At 36.4% G+C, this 24514-nt stretch overlaps 1 protein-coding gene across 4 annotated transcripts in view; it reads right to left on the bottom strand.

Annotated features, from left to right (window-relative positions):
• The window catches only part of CLSTN2 (calsyntenin 2), a 449932-nt gene that overhangs the window by 68059 nt on the left and 357359 nt on the right, over positions 1 to 24514 (bottom strand). For all 4 annotated transcript variants that reach the window (XM_064457344.1, XM_064457346.1, XM_064457343.1 and 1 more), the window contains 4 exons: positions 23042 to 23191; positions 9563 to 9748; positions 3874 to 4122; positions 3163 to 3284 (listed from right to left, as the gene is read on the bottom strand). In XM_064457344.1, the coding sequence (XP_064313414.1) occupies positions 3163 to 3284; positions 3874 to 4122; positions 9563 to 9748; positions 23042 to 23191 (707 nt within the window). The remainder of the gene's footprint in view (positions 1 to 3162; positions 3285 to 3873; positions 4123 to 9562; positions 9749 to 23041; positions 23192 to 24514) is intronic.

Genomic DNA, 24514 nt, shown 5'->3' with positions numbered 1-24514 from the left:
AGCTGATATAATAAATTTTACTACTCTGCAGTAAGAATGATAAATGATTTCACTAGTTTATGCTTCACTGTATGCCAAGGTCACCAGATTCCTCTCAGCACAAACAACCTAGGTATTGCCATCGCAATCATAACACGAGCCCAGCAATAAAGTACTTTGTCACATTTTACTCTGCAATGGCTCTGCTTGGTACCAACACTTGAACTGCCTTCCAGACTCATATATGCAACGCCATCTACAGCATTCTGTATCACACTGCAGTGCAGATGGCGAGAAACTATACAACAGTTAGATATATCTTAATTCCTGTGCTTTTCTTAAAAAACCAAGGAATCTGAGGATTTACCACTACAGAATGAACACTTCTGAAGGTGAGATTTCCAGAGGTATTTCAGTATCTAAATATGCAAATAATTACCTGGTGGGATTTTCAGAAGTGTCTAGAGCAATTAACCTACTTTTGAAAATCTAGCCCTAGCTTCTTTTCATATCAAGATCCAGAGGAGTTTGCAGTGGGATGTTAACTTTCTTTTTGCTGTGGTTTTAAAATACCCTGTGCTTTCTAAGGTAGGCCATGCTTGGTAGATAGTTAGAAGCTGGTGTAATTTTACTACTTTGAAGTGAAAATTTCTTACTGCCTTTTCTTCAAAACCATGCAAGTTCCTTACCAGCCCATTATTCACTTATGTGTTATTTTCAGATTCTTTTAATTTACTCAACCATATAGGCCAGATGGAGCACTGAAGAAGAGGTAAAGAAGCAATCTTTACCAGGCCCCTTCGTGACAAAATTTAAAACAGTATCACCATGAATCATCATGGAAGTCTGGTCACATGACCCATAAAAATTTATACTTTAAACTTACGTTCTTTTTCAGCTAGAAAAAGCAGTAGAAAATATACTATGGAAATCAATTGACAGCAGCTGAATGAAAGGGAATAATGTAACGTAAAAAATCTTTTGTGTCTCTAGTTTCCATCATGTAAGAGTTTTCAACAGTACTTAGGATGGTGCTCCCTTCAGTGCCCAACTGCAGCTCAACTTTTCTGTAGTGCTACAATTTGGGAGCATATTTTAGATTACACAAAAGATTATTGGCAGACAATGAAATAAACAGTTTAGAACCAAAGAGTAGAAATGAAGAGAGTTAATGTGTCAAATGCTACTTTGGACTGCCTTTAGTATATGCTGTTTCTGAGATATTCAATAAAATATCTTCTCTCCAGACACATAACTCACAGTACAATCGACTGAATCTCAAAATATCTCAAGGACTTATTCAGTCATCTCTAGTTAAAATCTTTGGGTTCCTCTAGGATTTACATCACAAACAATGAGTTCCTATCACCAGATATTTGGGATTCTACTTAAAGGATCAATGGCCTTTCAATAAATGACATCTGTGTGTAACACTTGTAACTTAGCCATGACAAAATACTGGAAAAGTGTACTGTCAAAGATAATTTTCCATTGACAGGGAATGTATTTGATTGTGTGAAAGAACTTTTTCATCTCTATTGCCATCTACAATTACTCTATTCTTACTCTACTCTCTCCACATCATTTTCATACTTTTAAAAAATAGACAGGAAAAATGTAATAATCTGAAAAGTACATGAATACTAACATCTTTCAGATTATTTTTTTATTTCTTGTATCACAAAAAAGATAGTGTATCCTGAGCTCTTGTTTTTTCACATCAGACAAATTTTTGTGTGTGATTAGCTTTGCACTGGAATTTGATTAGCATCCATGTTATTGATGAACAACATATACTCTTTGTATTTCTATTTCAGCAGTATTATTTCCTTGCAGTGGTTCTCAACTCAGAAAATCTACTTCTGGATGGTCTGTTGATTTGGGAAATCTGTATGATTTTGAGGGTGCATTGTTTCAAAACAACATGCTAAGACTGTGTGTATCAAACTAGTTAAGTGCAAGTGTTGTTTTTTTCTCTAACAAGGGATAAAAATTAACTTGGGCAAGTCTACAGGTTTTGTTTGACATTAATAAACCTAGGGAAGTTGCACGAGCAGAATTCTCACACCTTCAGCTGACATTTAAGTAGAATCCCAGATATCTGGTGACAGGAACTCGCATGGATACAGAAGAGAAGCTGTTTCCACTCAACTTTCAAAGTCAAAATACTTTACATAAACTTTGTATTATCATTAATTTAGATGTTTAGTACACAGTTGAGAAATACACATCCACCTTCAGCACTCAGAACAGCATTCTCTGAGTCGGCGTCCATTACTCATGACTTGTAATCTTCAAAATGATTTAATGTAAATATACCCCTTTCTAGACACTGTAAGATTTCATACCAAGTACAGCAGAAACTGATTCCAAACTGGTTGATGGAAATGAAAAGCAAGTGCTTTGATCATCACATGGTTTCTTACCACATTCATCTGATAATCATAACAAAGATCAGCTTTTTGTATGCATTTTGAAAGTGAACTAGGAAAGTAACCATTCCTATATCTACATCTTCAATATCAGAATTTGGACTCAAAGACTTGAAGAAACTTGCTTTGAGAAAATACTACTTTTCTGAAGTCTTATTTCATCCAAATGATTCTTATTCTGCTTAGAATTAATAAATCTGTGAAAGGCAACTCTTATCTTTTTAATAATAATTTCCTTGCGATATACTCGTCATAATAAGGAGAAATGGCATACAGCAGAGTAGATGAAAGCAAAAGTCTACAGATTACTTTTACAATATATTACAAATGCCTTTCCTCGTGTCAGCACACTCTTTTTTGAAAAGGTTTCCATCACTTCCACTGTGCTTCCATCCACTTCCAATCTACTTCCAAGTAGATTATTTTACCGATAAATGGAAAACTTTTAGGGAACTATATGCAATGTCATGTCTCCATCCATTGCCAAAGGATATACACCTCTACTTACTGTTTAAAATGACTCAATTAAAAAAACCCACCACATATTGTATTAAATGATACAACCAAGGTAACTCGTCCGTCCCTCCTTACGTGGATCCTAACTAGAGTCCTTAGAGTTACAAGTTGCAACATAATTGCAATGGACTTCTGATTTCCCAAAGCAGTTGTGCTAGGATTTGGGTTGTTCTCTATGATTTCTAAAGGCAATGAAGAGAAGGATCGGTTACAGATAAGAGAAAATCACAGGTACCTGATCCAGTTTCCAGTGGAACTCTGCAGGACGAAAAGTGTCAGCCTGATCAAAGTCTTTGCGCAACAGAAATACTAATCGGCAGTTGTGCACGTACAGGGCATAATGATGTCGGTTCATCTCTGAAAGGAGGGACCAATAGGATCAGTGATCTGAACTATCATCAACACTTTTGTTTACGTGAATGTGTTTGAAAGCAATAATCACCTAAAAGACAAACCCCAAGCAAATATAAAATTCCAAAAGAATTTACTTCTCTCAATATCATGGATCATTAAGGTTCTTAGGGAAGCCATGTATGGTAAGCATCTTCCCAAATTATGCCATATTAATTTTATTTATGGAAGTATTATGTCCAAACTAATAAAAAAAAAATCCAAATCAACATTTAATCTAACTAGTTTAAATTAATTAAAACTGTTTTCCCAATCTAAATAGTAAAAAAATCAAACCTAATTTAATTATTTTATCAACTAATTAATATAAATTTCTACAGATGTGTTCACAAAGATTATCCAAGAAGAGAAACAGTGCTTGAAACTTCAGTAGACACCAGTCCCTCAATAACTTATCAAGTCAGCGATGCTTAGAGTGGCACCATCCCAGCTTTGTAACATATTTTTTCAGACCAAATTAACTGAGGAAAGATAGTAGCACTCTACTAACTTTGTTATGCCCTTTGCCAAACATTTTTTCCATACACAGACTCACCTGTCTTGTCAGAGTTGCAGAGAATAGTCTCTTTCTCAGCCCTTAATCCTGGACTAGGTCCATGTTTCATCCACAGAGTGATGGTGAATTGGTCAGTTAAATTCTTTGGGACTATTCCATCTGGGATTTTGGCTCCTTGCTTTCCATCAAATTTAAAAATCATGTCATTGTTGTCCATAAGAAGCCCAGCTGTCCAGTTAGCTGTTGCACTGGGAGATGGTAACAGATCAATGGCACCTGAGGAAGCTCCTGCAAACGATATATAATGAATAACATGATGAAAGACTAACAAAAAAGCTGTGAAGATTAATTTAATATAGGCCAGGGGTCTGATTCACACACCTGAGATTATTTTTACTACCCTACTAGCTTCACTGTTAAATCACATATGCATTATATAATACCAACCATAGTAAGCCTGTAAGAGTTCTCTATATTAAATATATTGCATAGAAAACTACAGAAAACATTTTAAAGTTATCTTTCTTGAAACTTATTGTTTTCTAAAATTCATTAACGACATTTCTTCAGTTATTTCAAGAACTGCAAAGACTAAAACCAAATTCTCTACATCTAGCTGGGAAGCTTTATATCTTCCCTCCCTGACAGCATGGAGATATATTGTATGTGGGGATGATGTGTTGCAAAATACAGTACAGTGGGGATGCATGTAGGACAAGTCTCCTAATGTTCAGTAGTAAGCCATGGATATTCACAATAAGGTTGGTGTGAAAGTCAATTTATACAGAGTATTCACCCTAAAACAGTTGATATCACTTTAATGCCAGCATCTGCCAGATACATGATGGTTGCAACTCCATGTGTTCTTGTATAATGACAGATCTAAGACTTTTAAGCGGTACTCATAATTCAGATTAGCCACGGCCTACCAACCCAAAAATAAATCATTAGAAAAGTTGTCCCCGGCTACACAGTATTTGTTTATTAGAACTAATTGAAAAGAAAAAGCAAAACAGAAATGGAAAACACTGTGGTGCCAAGATCTGATAAATAGCACAATTATTTACAGCTCTGTGTTTTCTTACAGATTAACAATTATCAGATGCTTTTAAATACAGTGCCCTTACTTAGCTGGTGAAAGATAACATTTAGCACAAAGCATGCTTGCCAGAGCAAAAAGCAAAATCTTTGTATTCCTGACATTTTGTCAAGTAAGAATATGGTGAACAAACCACAACTGAATAAAATATCCCAAACTATTAAGATACCCTACCCTCCATCAGCATCCAAGGAGAGGAAAAAGGTCCCAACTCTCTGCAGGAGTGTGGAATTTTAAGCCAAGGATGTCAAATCAAATTCTATGGATTTTTTTAAAAGTATTATGTTAACGATATGAAAACATTCATACCATTCAGTAACTCAACTTCTTAGACAATTCTCCAAAATTTATTACTGTAAAATTAGGTTATTCTGAAGTGATGGTAATATCAAGCCTAACACCTACATGTTTAGAATTTGACCATGGTGACAAGTATATTTATTTTATAAATTCTAATTCTGGATAATACACACTACATTGCTTAATACACAGATATTATCAGTAGGAATACATCAAACTCAATTTGTTCAATGGGCAGGCACAATTTGTGATAAACTTTCTATTGTTTTCTTTCTTTATTCAAGCCACTGAAAAATAAAATTACTTGCACAGGACACAAGTAAAATAATAATTTTCTCAACCAATTTCCTTTTGCATTAATTTTTGTGGTGACTTTTTAAACTTACAGAATGAATACAAATTGCTTGCACCGTGGTGTATATCAAAGGAAATATACTTTTTAATATTTGTATTAGATAAATTATGGGCTCAAAGAAGCTTCATTCCTCACTCTATCTACGCTGGCCATAAAAAATTGGAAAGTTCTGTTTTTCCCACTAGAATGATTCTGTGGAAGAACTTCTAAATGTGTCTCTCATATTGGTTGTTGAACTCTGATTCAGCAAGGTGCTTAAGTAAGCTACCTTATTTTCCCAACTGAAGGTCAGACTATGTAAGAGCATTTGGGTAATTGGTACCAAGTTCAACAGCTCTATCTGCCCATCTTTTTATGGAGATCCATGGGTTACTTTGGAGCCTCATCCTGTTAGCAAGTGTTAATCCTGCCCTGAGAACAACTATTGGATTACATGCTTGGGAGATTTAGATGGAAGAAATAATACTGTTTTGATCCTAATAAATCCAAGCAGCATCCCAAGCTGCTCAGCCATGTACATACACAGACCTGGAGCAATACCAACAGGATGTAACTGGAGGTGTTCCCAGAAGAGTCTTACCATGTTACTGGATTAGCACCCTTCCAAAATGCAAGTGCTAATGACCTTTTATTCTAAAATGCTTCCAGAATAATGCAGGAGCCACTGCATTAAGCACAGTTTTGGACCGAGACCCCTGAGGTACCTGTTGCATATTAAAGTGCTTGTTTTCACAAGCAATTTACAGATCTGGCCCCACCTCCACTCCCCACCCTTCACATTTGTACTGCAAACTTTGTGCCAGGTTAAGCACATACCGATGATGCTTGCTGAATTGGACCAGACTGTTGGCTTAGCTAGAAGCTAACCATCCAAATAAAACCAAGCCCAAAGTATTACTTTTCAATCAGATCGACAACTTTATTTGAGCCTCCTGCAAAGCTACACAACCCAGAATAATGGGAGAGAGGGCAGAATCTACCCTCTTACCTGAAGCATGGCCTTGAATCTGATACTCACTGTTTTCATATTTCACTTTTTCAGTTTCCCGTCTGCCATATGTGAGAATTAGCGATCTCATTATTTTCTATTCTACCTACATTTAGACGGAAAGAAGACAGCACCACAGTCATCTTTCCACCATATTCTAGGCTCCTTAACTGATTTTTTTTTTCTGTGAGATTTATTCTGGATGTGTTTTTGCAGTCCAAATTGTGTCTTTTATACATTCTTTATTTCTTACTGTTGTTGGATGACAAGGTGAAAAAACGCTTACTCAAATGCTTTGAGGCACAACACTAATAACTCCTTGACTTTAAAATGCCTGAAGAGTAATTTATTCATTTCAACTGCCCACCTTGACCGTCAAAGTGAGTACAAATCATTGAGTTATTGAAAGGCAGACTTAAACCATCAGTCATATAAGAAAATGAATTTTAATGCACTGTCCTTTCCATCTGAATTCTCTAGATTTCAAACAGATAAATGAAGAAATTAGCACAGGATTTATAAACTGGGTCCTTAATTATAGAGAGAGAATCTTGCATTTTATATGACACAGATGAGTATTTGTCTGCGATTGCTCAGTTCTGCACTCGCTGCAACTGCACAGTGCTTTACTGGTAGGACAAAAAAAAAAATCCATGTTTTCTTCCTCTTCAAAGAACTTATTCATCCAACCATTAGATACAATAAGGTAAGTTCTGGGATAAAACTGATTTCCAGAAATAATTTAACCTGCTTTCATAAGAGTTCTCTCTACGTTAAGAATGGTAATAAATACTAAATACCAACGTGTAAGCTAATCCAAAAGTAATTCCAATGTGAAGTTCTTTTTCATTTACAACCTTTTTATCAAAGTCCTATTACAAGTTTCTACCCTACCTGTTCTTCTCTACGAAGATATGGAACCCTTGGACAAAAAAAATTTCTTTCAGCAGTGTGAATTTTTCCCCTGATTTACATATAGTTTTTACATTCCATCTATTTTTTTAAGAGCTTTATATTCTGTTCCTTCATGGATGTGCTGAGTAAAAACTGGAAGTTCAGCAGTAATGTTAGGCAATGCATCCGTCCACCTGTTCAAAGACTGCCTGCAACTACTACAATGGCATTGACAGACCTGCTGAAATGTCTTTGATCATTCTGCTTTTCATCAGTTTAGGCCTACACAGGGGGCAGCCAAAGAATTAAGATTGGATTAGTGTTGGGAAACATCTAGTTTGTTCAGAAGAAAAAGAGTAAGACTTGAAATTCTCTTTTTGACTGCTTAAGTGTCAGCAGGTAAGGTAGTTGAGCCACACTCTATGAACTGAACCCCTTAGACTTTGCACAACCTTCTTCAACTAAGGAATTTTACACCAGCGGAAGGCGCCTACTTTTGGTCCTACACTTAAGATTATAATATTGTTAGCTAGAGTTGCTATTAATGTTTTATGTCAATGTAATCATTTGGTGGTTTAGATTTTGTACATAATGATCTGCTCTGAACAATTGTGCCATTTGCAGTTCAGGTCTGTAACAGGCATAAAGCAATATTCCTTTTGCTGCCTATACAAGTTCTTAAAGGAGGCAAAAGTACTTGACTTTAGCTATGGGGTTTTTTTTCTTAAAATGCTAGTATTTTATGAAATCATGTCCCCAATGGGGCACATAGCCTTGCTCAAACTCTCAGTTTTGATGTCATTAACATGATGAAGTGGCATACTATTGGCAGAAGGGTTTTCTCCTGCTTCTTTAGGAATCCAGTCAGTTGGATAAAGATACAGGATTAAAATTACGCTTGTTTCTGTAATCTTAAATAAGCAATTTTCAGGTTGAAAATATTCAGATTTTATGAGAATGCTACCACTCCCACTCAACTTTACTTCACCTTCCCGATCTCCATAGGTAATTGGCAACCTTAACGGCAAGCTATTTTTCCCTGGGAATTGGCTCTCCATTTTTAATAATTTAGTAACACTGGCTGAAAATTTTCATTTACAAAATTATTTCTTAAAGGTTAGTATATTGATCTTAACACACAATGCTGTTTTGTGGTTATCAAGGCAAGTATAAGCCATACAATGGAGCACCACAAACCCAAATCCATACATTTGAATGGACAAAAAAATGTACATTTGCTACTGTAGCTCAGACAGAAGCCGGGTAAAGAGACATTTTGGAGAATATAGGAATCAGTGTTCTACACCATCAGGGCTTCACATGAGGACTCTAAGAAGACAGGATTTTAGAGGAGGAGGAAGAAAGACAGCAGGTCTCAGAAGGTAAATGATAAATGGCTTAATGTGCTGCCATTGCTTTGCCATACACATAATCTCAAAGTCATGAAAATACAGCAGTGTCCTCAAGAATTTAATCTACCTTTCAAAATTAATTTGCATCTTTTAGACCAAGTTATCAAAGAGCAGGAAAGGGAAGAAAATAATTAGGAAGAAAATATTTTCTCCACCAGGATACCTCTTTTCTGTAATTCACAGGCTTTAAATATTTTTGCTCAAGTGACTGCTCCAAATGTTCCTTTACTTTTTGTTTGTTTTTACTCTGGCACAGTACTTAGCAGCAGAACAGAAAGCTGAGTCAGGAAGAATGAAACACAAGATGGAGATTCAATTCTCATCAAGCCCTATGGTCTTCCTATGATGGCAAATCTATACCCAGAATTGCACTACACTGTCACGCTACTATTACCAGAGGGAAGAAAGAGTGAGAAAGGTGGAATGAGGAAAGAGAGAAAATAGAGAAGGGAAGAGGAGCAGAAGAGAAAAAAAAATAAAGCAGGGAGAAGGTATGAAAAAGAGTGAAAAAAAATATGGGAAAGAAGAATGGAGCACCAGTCAAATCTCACCACTCCCTTAATTTTCATTGTTACAATCCAAAATGAACCAGCTGAGCTAATTGCGTGCTTACAGGTTACAAGGAACAGGTGCTTTATCTGGAAAAATATTATTGTATCAACTCAAAGCCATATCCATACCACATAATTTCTGCAGAGATTTTTCTGAGTATGTTTCACGATCACAGCCCTTTCCAATGTAATTGGTCTGTAATTCAATGGTGGTATGTATTGAGGAAACTGGTCCATCACACGTCTCTAGATGAATGCTGGGAAACAAAGGGATGCTGCCAGAACCGGGCTTGTATTCAATCCGTTTGTTCCAGTCTGGAAAAAAACAACAAAAACATCCAAGAGTGATTACAAAAGGGAATGGAATTGTATAATTTTAAATGACATATTGTCCTCGAAGGTCACTGTGTAAGACAAAACCAAAAGTTTTTGAATTGGCATCAATAAGTTACTGTCCTAAAAAATATTGGGTTTTGCCCCTCTTTGTATGAGAGTGTCAGGCTCAGTTAAGTAATACTACTGCTGCTAGAGTCACTCAAGCACGGAGTACATACATATCCTGACAAGCAATGTTAATTGGTGTCACTCTGGATCTCCAATGTCCATGTCCCTGTGACAGACTACAAGCTAGCTCCACAGGGATGAGGTTGTCAGCTGCACTGAATTAGGTCAGATTTCATAGTTTTATGATACAGAACAAATATCTCCAAGGACCAGGCTATATACATCAGTCTCACTGGGCTGTGAGCAAAAGCTAATATAACATATCTGTAGTGCCACTTCTTGTCTTCAAACGTCTTACTAATTTTGTGAAGTAATAATGACAGAAAGTTACAGCTGAAAGGACTACTCATGCTTTCAGCCAGGTCTGACTAATCTGTGGTTTCGCTTATGCAGATGTCTCACAGTCCACAACATTTAAACTATCACTTGCCTTAGGCAACCACCTGGGCATGCCATACACACCAGTATGCTTCTCAACTGAAGCATTTAATTTTTAAATCCAATTAATTATGGTGTTCACAACCTGCTTCAGAGAAAACCTAAACAAGCAGCATAAATTAAAAACATGTATTTCAGCTATCTTTATAGTTCATGTTTTCATAGTATCATAGAATGGTTTGGGTTGGAAAGAGCCTTCAAAGATTACTTAGTCCAACCCCCCTGCCACAGGCAGGGACACCTTTCACTAGATCAGGTTGCTCAATGCCCCTTCCAATCTGACCTTAAAGACTTACAGTGATGGGACATCCACACCTTCTCTGGGCAACACGTTCCAGTGTCTCACTATCCTTAGAGTAAAAAATTGCTTCCTTCTATCCAATCTAAATCTACCCTCTTACAGTTTAAAATTGTTACCTATTGTCCTGTCACTACAGGCCTTGGTAAAAACTTTCTGTCTGTCTTATAAGCCCACTTTAAGTACTGGAAGGCCACAGTAAGGTCTCCCTGGAGCCTTCTTTTCTCCAGGCTGAACAACCCCAACTCCCTCAGCCTTTCTTCACAGGAGAAATGTTCTGGCCCTTTGACCATTTTTGTGGCCCTCCTCTGGACCTAACAGGTTCATATCTTTCTCATACATTTCAGCCAACTCCAGCCAAGTTACCACAGAACATAAATAAGAATGCCACATTAATAGAGATATGCAAACAGTCAATTATTTTGAAGTCACAAAACTATTCAACTCTGCTACCGAATGTGTACATCTGTGTATCTGTAAAATTTGTCAACAGAAGTACTCCTGCATACACAGCCGAAGTTCCACTAACTTCTTGTAGTCCTAGGTAAAAGAGAACTCCATAAATAGAAAAATTCTAGGTCCTGGCATTCAATGAAATCTCTTAAAGCAAATGGACAGAATCATTCTTTCTAACTATCAGTGGAAGGAAAAGTAATTGTGTGTATGTGTGTGCGCGCGTGTGTGTATATATGTATGCGTTTAGAGGGAAAAGGAGTTCGGTGTTTTTCAACACACCTCATTTTCAGAAAGCTTGAAAAAAGGTGCTCTCTCCCACTATCTTAAACTGGATTAAAAATTTACAAGAAAATCTGAAGCAAACATTTTGAAACATAGAACATCATTAGTTCAGAGTCCAGAAAAAGGAGATAGGATACCGGCAGTCACTGGTCTGCATTTCAAAATTCTCAGATTTTCTTAATGACTTTTAATACAAATGGCAATCATGTAGCATTTTTTTCTCAAGAGGAAGCTGAAACTCCATGGAACATTCTGAAAGTATGTTTAGTAGCTATTTTTACTAAAATCTTTAGAACTTGCACATCACTGACTAAAAGACAACTATGACTACTTCATTGCCTGTGCACACATCAGCTGAGTAGTAATTTTCAGGTGATAATATTCAGCCTATTCATTCCATATTTAGTTAGATTAGACCTGTGGTGTTGTGTAATTTGTCTGCAATTGTCAACTTAAACAGTTCCCTTAGAATTTAAATATCATATAAGGTACATCATCACAATAACAGTTTTCAGTTCCCTATCCCTTCCAGAAACTCAAGGTTAACATTCTTCCAGTCAAACAATAACAGCAAATTCTTTCAGATAGTTAAGGTAAAATAATTTGCTGTTTTGTATGCATGCTTGTAATATATGAATTATTGATCTTTATAGTCTCTTACTGACCAGGTAAAACATTAAATTCCTCTACCCAAAAAGAAAAATAGTCTCATATGTATCTGAAACATTTCTGACTATCTCAGCAGCTTTCAGGTTTTAGCCACATTTCCATTTCTCAGCTATATCAAATTAACTGGCACTCATGAAATATATTCATTGGTGTATGTGAAATGTGGTAGAGTTATTAACTGTAACATATCTGCAACTGCACACTCACCTCCAGTTATATGAAGAATGTCTTATAAAAAACATGCTAAATAAAATGCCACTACGCACAAGGAAGAATAATAGAAGACCTCTGTTTCTGCCACATGAATGTTCCCTGGATTAGAAGAGGTGTTTCATTTCACAGTATTACCTTTCAACTTGGTAAAAACAGAGATCATAAACCCCAAATGTTCTAAATCATCTGCATTTATCTCAGCTCTAAACTGTAAAACATTAACTAGACTTGAAATAGTGTCTTTGTACCTTGGTCCCCTGCAGCACCATAGACCAATCCTCATCCTAAATCCCACTAGCACTTCTTTGACTGACTTAGTGCAGATTTAGGAAGTCCACCCATGAGTCGCTCTCTGTGCAGAAGGCATTTCCAGGCAGGCACAAGGCAATACTGGAGAATGACACTATCCTGTGATAGCTGGACAGTCCTTAAAGGTAGCAATAGCTCTGATACAAATCAACTGACTTATTTATATAGTACCTGCCCCCACAGCATTTCAGCATCCTAGAGGTGTTGAAGCTGAGGCCAGCACCCTCTGTATCTCACTCACCACCAGTCTAGTTAGTAATGTTGGAAAGTGCATAGAGTTAAAACAAGCAATAAGAAGTAGTGGCAGTGTGAAGAGTTTACTGTGAGAAAAACCCATGTGTTTCATTTGGTTTTGAATATGATGAAGATCATTATTTTTCTTTCTCATCCTGTATTGGACACATTCAAAAGATCTGTACCTTCCCCCCAGGAAGGTGGTGGCACTTTTTCAATTCCTAGAACTGACTCAGAGGATGAATCTTATGACACCTGAGTCTACAAAAGCCTCTGAATTTCAAATATTTAAAAAACTGTATCTTAAAATGTGACTCATGTTTAGGGTTATGCAAACAGTCAAAAGATATATAATCCCATCTGAAATGGTAGGTTGTTCTAGATTAGCTAAATTCAAACAACATGGTTTCTCCTTTGACACAAACTACCATGCAACAACACAACTTTACAATGCAAACAGAATGGTAAACACTGTCTGCCCATTATGGGAGGCAGACTAATCCCATTGGAAACTCTAAAGTAAAACTAGCCCTGTTTAGTCCTGCAGAACACAGCCTTTGTTTGGATCTTTAATTCAACAGGCTTTTGCTTGCCACTTGTGGTATAAAGCTCTTCCAGACAGTATAAGGCAGCCCTAGCTGGATTATACCTACAACAGGACATCAGAGTGTAAATAGCACAATTCCAAGTTTGTGGTTCAGATTTCATAAATTATAAAACAATTATGTAAACTAAATAAATTTTCCTTTTAACAGAAGGACAAAGTCTTTACTTGACCTCTACACTTAACAGTTTTGTACATGACTCTCTTTCCTTGTGATCCATATATTAAAAATATTTTAACCATTTCTAACGCTTGATGACACTAAGAATGATTTAATCTCATTTTTCCTTGAAGGAGCATGGCACTCACTGTGCAGAGGACATATGACCTGATTCATGTCTCCTCCTACATGTGTGTGGCCGTGAACTTTGATTCCACCTCATGACATTAAAAATGATGGCAAGGTAATTAAAGACAATTGCAACACAGCTCCTACAATGCCAGTGAAATGCAAAATGTCTCTCATGTTGGACTGAAGATGTGCATCCTGGCAGCTAAATGCAAGAAAAAATTTATGTAGTGCTATTGGTGAGCCTCTGCAGCATAAAAAACTGAAACAATCTAGAATAAATAAAAATATCAGTATACACAAAGCATTTCAAACAAGACTAAAAAAGTCTCTGTAGTTTTGCCAAAAGTACACTTATTTTCATGATTTATGAAACGCACTGTATCTTAAAAGCAGCAGCCAGGCAGGTCTAGATGCTCTACAATGATATTTGCAAGAGCAGTGCACTGTCCTCACAAAACTACAGTTTTCTTTTAAGACCATGAATTTACTTCAAAGTGCACATGTTGCTAGAATATCATATGCTACAGCCACCTCGATAAATACCTGCTGTACAGTTAGGCATTCTCCAAATGAGAAAGATCAATGGCCAGAAGACATTTCCAAAAAGTACACGCTTTGATACTTGAATTTCTACTTTGAACTAAAGATAAAAAGTTTTTTTAGTGAAACACGGAGTGACAATTCCTGCGTATTTTCTTTTGGGAAGCATCCTCTCTGTATTTATGTACTTAGAAATTGTGCCAATCTAACACAAAAAAAATAACCCAAAGGATTTTAATTTCCCACTTGGAAAGAATACCAAAACCCCAAGACACACAAAGCAATCACCTTATCTGTTCTGTTCCCCCATTTCCTGACTAAACCTCCTCAAAACTTCTGAAAAAGAAAATTTTTACTGGCAAAAAAGGAAATCTCAGCCTTTGTACTGAGCTTTCAAGAAATTCTGAATGCTGTTTCTTGACACAGATTACAGGTGAACAAAATTGACTTAACATTATTATTTTAATTTTAAAGTATATAATTAATGTGAAACTGGATCATCTGCCATGCCTTGCCCTCTCAGAAGGAAAGTTAGAACACTGGTAGCGCATGTGTGTCTGGCCCTTTCTCAAATATTTTGTTTCTGTGAAGATCCTGAACTACTTAAAATAACCAGGTCTCTTCAGGTTGTCTAAGCAGTTTCTCATCTTGAAATGGATCGTTTTGCAAAGGGGCGAATTTGGTAGGACGCCCCCTAGTTAACTGGCCACAGATCAGCTAGCAAGCATCAGCAGAATGCTACTTCCCAGATCCATTAATGTCACTGTGTGCTACCTAGAATATAATTTTCTAAAAATAGTTTTCTAAGTTTTAAAGGGTCAAGCAGTCACCACTGACAGAAAAAAATGCTTTATCTCTTGGGAAACAAGTATGGAGCTTTGTAACGGTTGCCACAACTCCCACCACTGCTGGCAGTGCTAGGGAAATTTGGTAGAAATTATGCCAAAAATGAAACAAGATTTAACTATCAGCTGGGGTCATGCTTCTTGGCTGTGTTTAGTAACTCAAATAAATACCATTTAGGAAATTTTTTATTAAATTATATTTCCCCCCCTTTTAAAATTAACATATATAGGTATATAATATGCATATGTAAATACACATCTATGAATACATATATACATACACACATATGCATGTATACATAAAATATGACTGTGTTTAAGCAACACTGCAAAATAATCCTTAAAGTTTTGTTCATTTTTGTTAGGGGAAAAAAGATCATTTCATGTCTAGCACCACTAGTCATATAACAAAATTTAAAAAAAACCCAAACCCTAATAAATGTTTCTATGTTTGGCAGCTAATCTTCAAGATAGTAACATACAAATGACAGGACTGCTAAATGTGGTGCCACATATAAATTTAAGCATGTTAAATATGACGAGTGATTTGTTAAGGAAATGATAATCAGAAAGTCTGACTCAGTTAAAGCCAATCCATAGAAAAGAGAAGACTCAAAATAACTTCCAGAGCCCTGCTAAGGCACGGTAGTTGGCTAAGAGATTTAAACACAGACCTCATAAGCATAAAGAAACATCGATACACACATTTTCTTTCTGCAGCATGCTAATAGTTTAAAAAACAACAAAAAAGAGAGAGACAGAAATTTGGGCTACTGCAGGGTAGTGGTAAAGTCTATTGTTGCAGGAGTTAATGAACCATAATGGAATAGCAGTTGTGCCTGAACTAGTGACACTGAATATTTCATTGAGTGATAAAACCGCAACTCCTAATGGTGCCTAATTATGCCAAATAAACATACAAGAATCTAAAAACAATAGAAAACAACAGCCTAGGTTAAATTTTTATTTGCTGTGAGACTGCATTTGAATAATAATAGGTATTTCCTGCAGCAAACTGGGTATCAGAACCCCAAGTGCCCTAATAAGCCCTAATGAGCCACCATAAGCCTCACCTGGGGCCCCCATTAGCACCCATGGGCCAGGAGCACTTATTTAAGCTTAGCCCCAGCACTTCAGTCCTAGCCTGACCTATGTTGCTGTAGGAGTGTTGGTCTCCAGCTCAGCCACAGTCCACAGCTCTGGCTGTAAGGTCCCTTTATTCAGAGTCATGCCATGGACTGGCTTTCTGGCTGACAGTCTGGCCTCATCCCTATGGACCTGATGCTAAGGACTGACTTTGTGGGATCTGCCTCCTCACCATGGACATGCCTGAGGATCTGGGCTTGTGGCTGAATCAAACTGTCGTCTCTGGGTCTGCCTTCTTGCCTCAGTTGGGTGAGGGGTTGGCCCTTGGTGATGAAGGCTCTGCCAACTCTCTTACTACAACTGGTTCCTTGCTTGCCTTCCTTTAGGGAGTAGCTTTGCTCTCGCTGCTCCTTGGCATCAGGTTTAGATGTGGTTAGAGACTTCTAATGGTTTCAGAAGGATGAACTACCACAAAAAGATGTCAGTATAGGAAAAGGCAGCTTCCTAGTTATCCTGGAGAATGAGGGCTATGACTAGTGTTTGGATCCTGGTATTCCAAGAGATTTCTCTACTGAGGAGTATACAAAGAACTTCTCAAATTCCAAAGGACAGACTCTGAAACAATACATGGAGTAGTTACTAAAATCAGTTGAAGTGAGGGTGTTGGAACCTATGTGGAAAGTCTTCAATTTTTAAGCCCATGGTGGGAGACTATGTAGAAGCTTTTACATACAGAGGGGGGGAAAAATCAGACAGAAAAGCTTCAAACCTAACTGAATATACAGTAGTGCTTTAACTTTGGAGCAGAGGAAATGTTAATGGAACCACCAGCTGTCAGCTACATCTCAGAGGTAAGACATTTCTCATTGAAATGATAATTGCCCTAGTGAAGCTCATGGAGATCTCATAGTGAAAATTAAAAAAAGGAAAGACTTTTTGTAGTTGTAAATGCAGAAAGGTGAACAAACGAGTGACCTTCCACAGAGGTATATGGAAAAAAGAATTGAGTTAAATAGGTCTAAAATGAATGGTTTCTAGTATCAGTTAAGATGAAAAAGACAGGCTTTAGTATTTCAACTGTAACACACATACAGAACTGCCTAAAGAGAGAGCAGTAATGGGTTACTCTGAAAATGAGAAGTTCATGGTACACAGGGATCTAACTAGCAAAGATCCCTGTGAATCTGCCTTGGTATTGTTATTTGATATTTCCATTAACGGTCTTGGCACAAAACCAGGACTGTGTTAATTACTTCTGCTAGTGACAAAACTGGAAGGCAATTCTACACTGGAAGTCAATATTGAAAGACAATATCCCAAGCCTAGAGTAAGATGATCTTGGGAACTGGTATTATAGAAATATTTCCTTGTAGTAGTGCTATTAAGTACCAGTTCATGCCCAGGAACTTCAGCACACTGGTGAGTAACCACTGAAAAATGGCCCATGGAGAAAGAGCTGATTCAATTAAGACAAACTTACTCAGAGGTTCAATTAATTTTCAAAGGTCTGAAATGGGTATTTAAAGAGTAGGTATTCTAAAATGATGCCATTCAAGTTAACAGCTGAGTGTAAGCATTTTGTTCTGATTACCTTGTTTTAAGGGTGTATAGCTAATGTATGTACAGCTAATGTATGCACATCCAAGATTAGACTGGCATAAAGGCTCCCTGCTTTGCCAAAAAAAAATAAATTTAAAAATATGGGGAAATATCTTGTAGCTAAAATAACACAGCATTACATTTTAAGCTGTAAGGTATGTGAACAAGAATGGAAAATAATTTGTTTACTGCAGAAAATATTTGGGCTTTTAAATGTTTCCTGAAGACTATTATTCTCATAAGAAAGGTTTCTGCACTTGACAACCCTCCTCCAAATAACCAATTGCTTTAATAATCATATTGCTCCTTGTTAAAAGCACTGACAGCTCAAAAGCCAATACTGTCTTGGTTTACCTCAGTAATTGGATTTTACTAGAAAGCCCACATGAATACCATTCTAAAATCACTCAGCATCTACTGCAAATAGCATCTAGGAAGAATGTTGACTCAGAAGTGATCTAAGATCACTCTGCTACTAAAAGAGAAGGTCCTGCCCTTCTCTGAACAGAAGAGATTATATTTCAGCAGGAAAAGCAAGCTGATCTGACCTGTACATGGCTTCTGAATGAACATTAAAGAGCTGGTAAGAATGTACCTTTTTGTAGTAGCAAAGGCCTAGGTCACTTTAGTGAGCCCTACATGCCTTAAAAAAAGTAACAAGAAATATATTTGATATATTAAATACTCTAATTAAATATTTTTATAGTCTATTAGATAAAGAGAAAATTTTGTTTCAAAACTGTTTTTAAGAAAAGTGGAAAGACATTGAACTTTTTAAGATGAATTTTTAAGGAAATTCTGCTTTATATTGTTACTTCAGGTAATTGGGTTGTGTGTATAGGAGTTCATAGGACTTGAAAATAAGTGTAGGAAGTATTTTCAAATTATTAAAACTCTTCAGGATGGATGCTGTGAAATCCTGTTTCCTAATCAGAGTCCTAATTTTCTCTTAAATTGGAGGTTAGTGATCATTGCTTATGCAGGGGCCATGTTAAATTGGGCAGAAAAAAATTAAGTCCTCTTTGGTCAGAGGAGACAATGTGACTTAATTTTTTGGACTGCTGTCTTTGCTACATACTTATCTCCCCAAGGAACACATTCAACCATCCTGCTTGTCTCAAAGTGAGTCCTCTGATACTTATTGGGGTACTCAGCTGATTGGTTTAGAGGACCTCTTTGTCTTATGCCTTAACTGCTTCCTGTCTGAAATCAATGGCATTTTAGGGAGCAACCTGACTTTTGATTTAATTATCAATAGTTGAGCAGACCTCTAGCAGTCTCAAAACATTTTAAGATTTTGGAACGTGGTTCTGCCCTTCATTTTCTTGAGGCTGAGCTGCTCTTTATTTTCTCCCCATGTAGTACATTATTCACCAGACCAGTTGGTACAGGAATAATTGTTTTCAACTTTCTGCTATCTTGCATTTTTCAGCACATTGTTTTATTTTACTTCCATTTTTCTATCCCACTTTGGGGACAGTAACTTCAGTTTTATGAAGACTGTTCTTAAAAGTAGTGGAAATGAGAAAATACAGTATTATGATACCATAAATGAGCTACAGGAAACATGGTCTAGATTACAGGTTTTTGACTCTTATTTCATCTCATCTTTTTTAATGAAAATATTATATGGCTATTTAGTACTCTTTTGCCACAAGTCTGTCTATCCTGCTTTGAATAAGGGAGAACTAACTTTACAGAAATCAATATTTGTGGCATTAAAAATACTGTAGTGAAAAAGAAGACACTGGAAGTGAATCCACAGGAAAAAGTGCAGTGTCTGCTCTGTGGCAGCGCCCTGGAGGAATGGACAGAATGCCAGGGAATGTGCTGAAGATAATGAAATTTATCTTAGTATGGAAACCCACTGTGTTAAAAAAATTTTTTAAACAAAAAATAGGAATAACTTCAACTGCAGATCTACCCATTATAGTGTCAGAAGTACTCTCATCTAGCTTTCTTTATAATGTGGTCTCTTTAGTTACCTGTCAGTAAGTGATCACTCCACTGTTTGAAAATCATGGGAATTAACACAGATAGCATGAAGAGAACTTGTAGCATAGCTGTAAAAGTCAGTTGACAAAGCTCATTAATGAGAACTTCCAATTAAAATAACTGATTAAGAATTAACTCAGTTCATTGATTTACATTTTTAGCTTGCTTAGGGTACTAATAACATTTCAGAGTAGTCTGCTCAGAATGGTTTGTAAGGTTGGATCAAGTTTATTTGTAAAGTAGCCTCTTAATAGAGTAGAGGCTTGTTTGCTGAAAATGTCTGTATGGGAATGCTTGCTGATTGTATATTAATGTCCATCTTGAAAGAGTAGGGAAGTAGTCTCTAGATTTAATGGAGAGTTAAATTCTATTAGCTGAAAGGAATATTTTTTTAAGGATAGCACCTTGGCTCGCTGAGTCGTCTTTGCTCTGCTGTACATGTCAGTTGTAGAGTCAGCCTCTAGAAACAGGAAAAATTTTATAAATTGTTTTACATAAACCTATTCTTCCCTGTACCTGGCCCTGCACAATGGAGGATATTTGAAGGGCATCTGCACTGAAATTTATTGCACTGAAATTTTTAACACTGAATTTGCATTAGGCTACTACAATCTCTATTCATGACAGTCACAAAGAACTTCACAATATTTCAGATTACTAAAGCCACTAACTTCTAAGAACTAACTGCCAATGCTATAAATTGAAATTCTGAGTATTTTTGTTTAACCTAACACTGAAGAACAAGAAGAAAATAATATGGTATTTTAGCAACTTCTACATTTTATAACCAAAGGCTCCAAATATCTTTTTTATCAGGCAAAGCATTATTGTACCTCTCTTAGACATCCAATCTTCTCAACTATATCATTATTTCAAAGAAGATGGAGCATACCTGCTGTCTGCCTCTTTGTGGGGAGATCACAGACTGACAGATACAGGGAAGAAAGAACACTATAAATATCCTCCATTTCCAGTCTCCAGAGTTCCTTTTTAGGTACTGGAAATACTGTTAGTAAGTTTTGCTTATATGGTTTTTTCCCCCTAGGGTCAGTTAACTTTTACAGATGTTGGCTTAAAGTAGAAAACATCACCTATGTGATTATCTTCACCTTTAAAAATAAGCAGCCATTAAAAAATCTCTTTAAGAGAAATTTTGACATTTCTGGAAGTATTATTTTGCAGCTTATCTAAAAATTATAATTAATGACTTAGTAATTAAGTACTAAAGTTGTATCTACCTAGTTGTTTATGTAAAGACCTTATACCCTGAGTAGGCAAATGCTGTCCACTTGCAATTTGTGCCACTTGATTGGGAGACATGCCAATGAAGTGAAGCAGTCACCTGTTTGACACATGGAAAGGCCCAATTCCATGGATGGCATAGAATATGCTACAGCAGAACATATTGAACTATTACATATTTTTATCTTCCTATGATAAAGACCATCATAAAACTTTATCAGATCAGAAGGGAGAAACAGTATTTGTGCTAAATTGCCACAGAAATAAACCAAAAGCCCAAATTCAAGCATAATGAATGCTATCAAAGCATATCCTTTCCTCTCTGAGATACTTTAGACTTTCTTATGTATTGCATTCTTTTTTGAGGAGTTGTTGCTTTATATATGCTGTTTTCTCTGTCTATTTTCTCACCATCACACTAAAAATAAAAAGCTGGTGGCCTTATATTACATACCTAGTGTTAACCAAATGACCAGCCGTCTACAGCTCTGACCTCTAAAAGAGAACAAAAATTTTCACGCATAAAGTAATAGCTGAATTCCAGTTTTTCATTAAAAATTTAAATACCTTGTAAACACTTCACATAATCTAAGATGAATAAAGCATAAAAATCCCAAGCCAAACCTTATTTGAGGTACTTTCTATTACTTTTATTGGCTACCTGGTGTCTATGCGCACCTAATGGGGCCAGCAATGACCATCTGTCCTATAACTGATGCTTGAACTATGAAATAAATATGAAAATTGGACAATATAAACACACCATTACTAAGATATCTTTGCAAAAATTATTCAATCAATAAAATAGCTAAATGGAAATTATACAGAAGTTAAAAATCAACAATTGCATCCATTTTAATACAAATTCCAAGCTAGAATTTGGGAGTATTTAATTTATGAGATGACTCCATAAAATGTAAACAGAACACTTCTACAGTGTAAAGAGGCCATATTGGTTTTATAGAATAAATTGTGCTGTTTTAGACAATAAGATCAGTTAGAAAATGTGGAAATAATCCATAGCTATTCTATTTTTTAACAAAAATGCTCTTCAAAATACTCAGGTGGGTGGGGAACTAGTGCATCTCTGAAAAATTAAAATGTGGTTATGCTCTAAGTGAGGCCTGTGAAAATGGAATCATGATATTGCACACTTATTTCATTACAAGATCCTCTCGACCAGGACTTCTCATTTTACGAAGAAAGCCATTTTTTCCTTCTAAATGTCAGTCTGCAAATTTACCTTCAAGTACAACAGCCAAACTGATTCTTCTCCTTCTCAATCATTCTCTTTAAAAATTACAGTTATGAAGGTCAGGTTAGTTCTGAATGACATCTGTATAATGTGTTTACATCCAGTTGGCTTCTCCCTAATCCAGCCCTCACATTCATCTTAATTCCTTATTTGCAGCATATCTATCTTCCTAGTACATTACCAGCTGGGTTTTCTTCCATGTCAGACAGTAGACTGTAGATCCTTGCAACCTTTTTAGAAAATCAGTTCCTACTGAAAAGTCTCAATATGAAGACAGCAATCAGGAAAAAAATGCCTTTCACTCCCACTGCCAGTTGAGTGTGCCTTGACCCATGCATGCACACGAAAGCCAATTCTGTAGCTGGAACAAGATAATTTGAAATACTCTGGCATACATGGGAAAAGTACCTTGTCATGGTGGCTTCAAAACTTTTAAAAAAAGGAATAGTAAGAGAAAGGCAAATGAGAAGCACTTTAACCTTTCAGTATATTCTGACTGAATCATAAAATAGCTGATTAGAACAGAAATTTTTTTTTTCTAATCTGTTCTTTGTTCTGACTAGAGAAGAAACACAGCAAATGTAAACAAACATGGGATTCTTGTCCACTTTTTAAAAGTTTGGAACGAAGTAAGCATAAGAAATAGCAACACTTTTCTATACCACTGCAATAAACACCCTAGTTTCTTTACTGTGAGGTGGAAAGATTTAAATGAAAAATTAAAATATATGAACTATTAAACCTTACCTTGCCAGCCTGGTTTGCACACTGGTTTGACATTAACTCTTACTAAGACATCTTCCGTTGCATGTTTTTGCCCACAGTCAAAAGCTGTTACCATTATCTCATACTGGTGCTGTTTATCATAGTTCAGTTTCTCAGTGTTTCTGATGTTACCTATAGAATTAACATAAGACAACATTCAGAAATTACTTCTTTGCTAAGCATATGCAGACTATAACGTTTGGGTCTTGACTGGATCCTTTGTGACAGGAAAGCTCTTTGAAGTGCATGGGACATCCACAGGCAGGACTGTTATGAAAAATGGGAATTATTTTCTTTCAATCCAGCAGATAAATAATAATGCAAATATAAATGCTACGGCTGTAATCCAGGCACATCTATATTAAAAAACATCTGCTCAACAACATTTTCTAAAGACCATAAGACTAATTAGCAGTTACATCTTGAAATGTAAAGTATGACTAGGTGAAACCTCATTTTCTACATCTCCCCAGAATACACTGCTTTAACATGGCAGCCACATTTCTGAGATCCACTTTTGAACACCTGCCCAGCCTAAGTATCTTCCTTTTTTTCCCCTTAAGCTATTACCCTTTAAGTTAGAGAGATTTTTAGCCCTTCCCCTGGGTTTTAAAAATTGGGGAGGGGGAAAACCAGAATCACCTTTTACATTAGAACACTTAGCAATATTTGATATGACAGCGCAGAGTTATCACATGGAAAATAAAACTCAGCAATAACAGGGATTATCTGCTGAACCTGACACATATATAAAGACGACAAATTACCTGTTTTGGGAAGAAGGACATTACAACTTTCACAAGGAAAGGGAAAGATCTTTCTCAGTATTTCCTGCAAGGCTGGAAGATTACTGTGGAGGATGTATGGTTTTGTAATTAGTGAGTTCAGCATTTTAATTCTGTCCACTTCCACTGAAATGCACTTCTTGCTCAAACTGAAACTTGAAACTGTTTAGTATGTTTCACACTTTTGCTCAGGGCTGTTTTCTATACCATTACTTTGAATGAGAATGTTTGTTCTAGAATTTAGGAAACAAACTTACTCTGGATCAATGCTACACGTAACAACTGCTTTCAAGCATGGATCTGCAAAATGAAGTTTTTTTGGGCTAAATTTGGAATGGGGAGTACCCAAATCCTGGAATTTAGTCAAATGTGGTGATCTGATTTCCACAGGTGCTGGTAAGTATCTGTTGCTAGGTGTGCTGGCACTGTTTGAGGGTTTGGGTGTGGTTTTTTAATTCAAATGAATGAGACACAGGTGAATGCAGTCAAATGAAACTTCTGAAAGAAGTCTTTCACTAAACCTGCATTAGTTTGACAAATAAAGACTGAGCAGGTGTGTGTCTCTGATGCATGCTCCTTATCTTGTCAGAGCCCAATGCTTTTCTGACTACTACTACGTAAAAGCCAACTTTAGTAGTTTAATTGAAACTAATGTCAAACTTTTCAGGTC

This window comes from Phalacrocorax carbo, chromosome 7, assembly GCF_963921805.1.
Source record: "Phalacrocorax carbo chromosome 7, bPhaCar2.1, whole genome shotgun sequence".
In the NCBI taxonomy this organism is placed as follows: Eukaryota; Metazoa; Chordata; class Aves; order Suliformes; family Phalacrocoracidae; genus Phalacrocorax; species Phalacrocorax carbo.
Note: the sequence above shows the minus strand (reverse complement) of the source record. Positions and strands in the feature narration are given on the sequence as shown.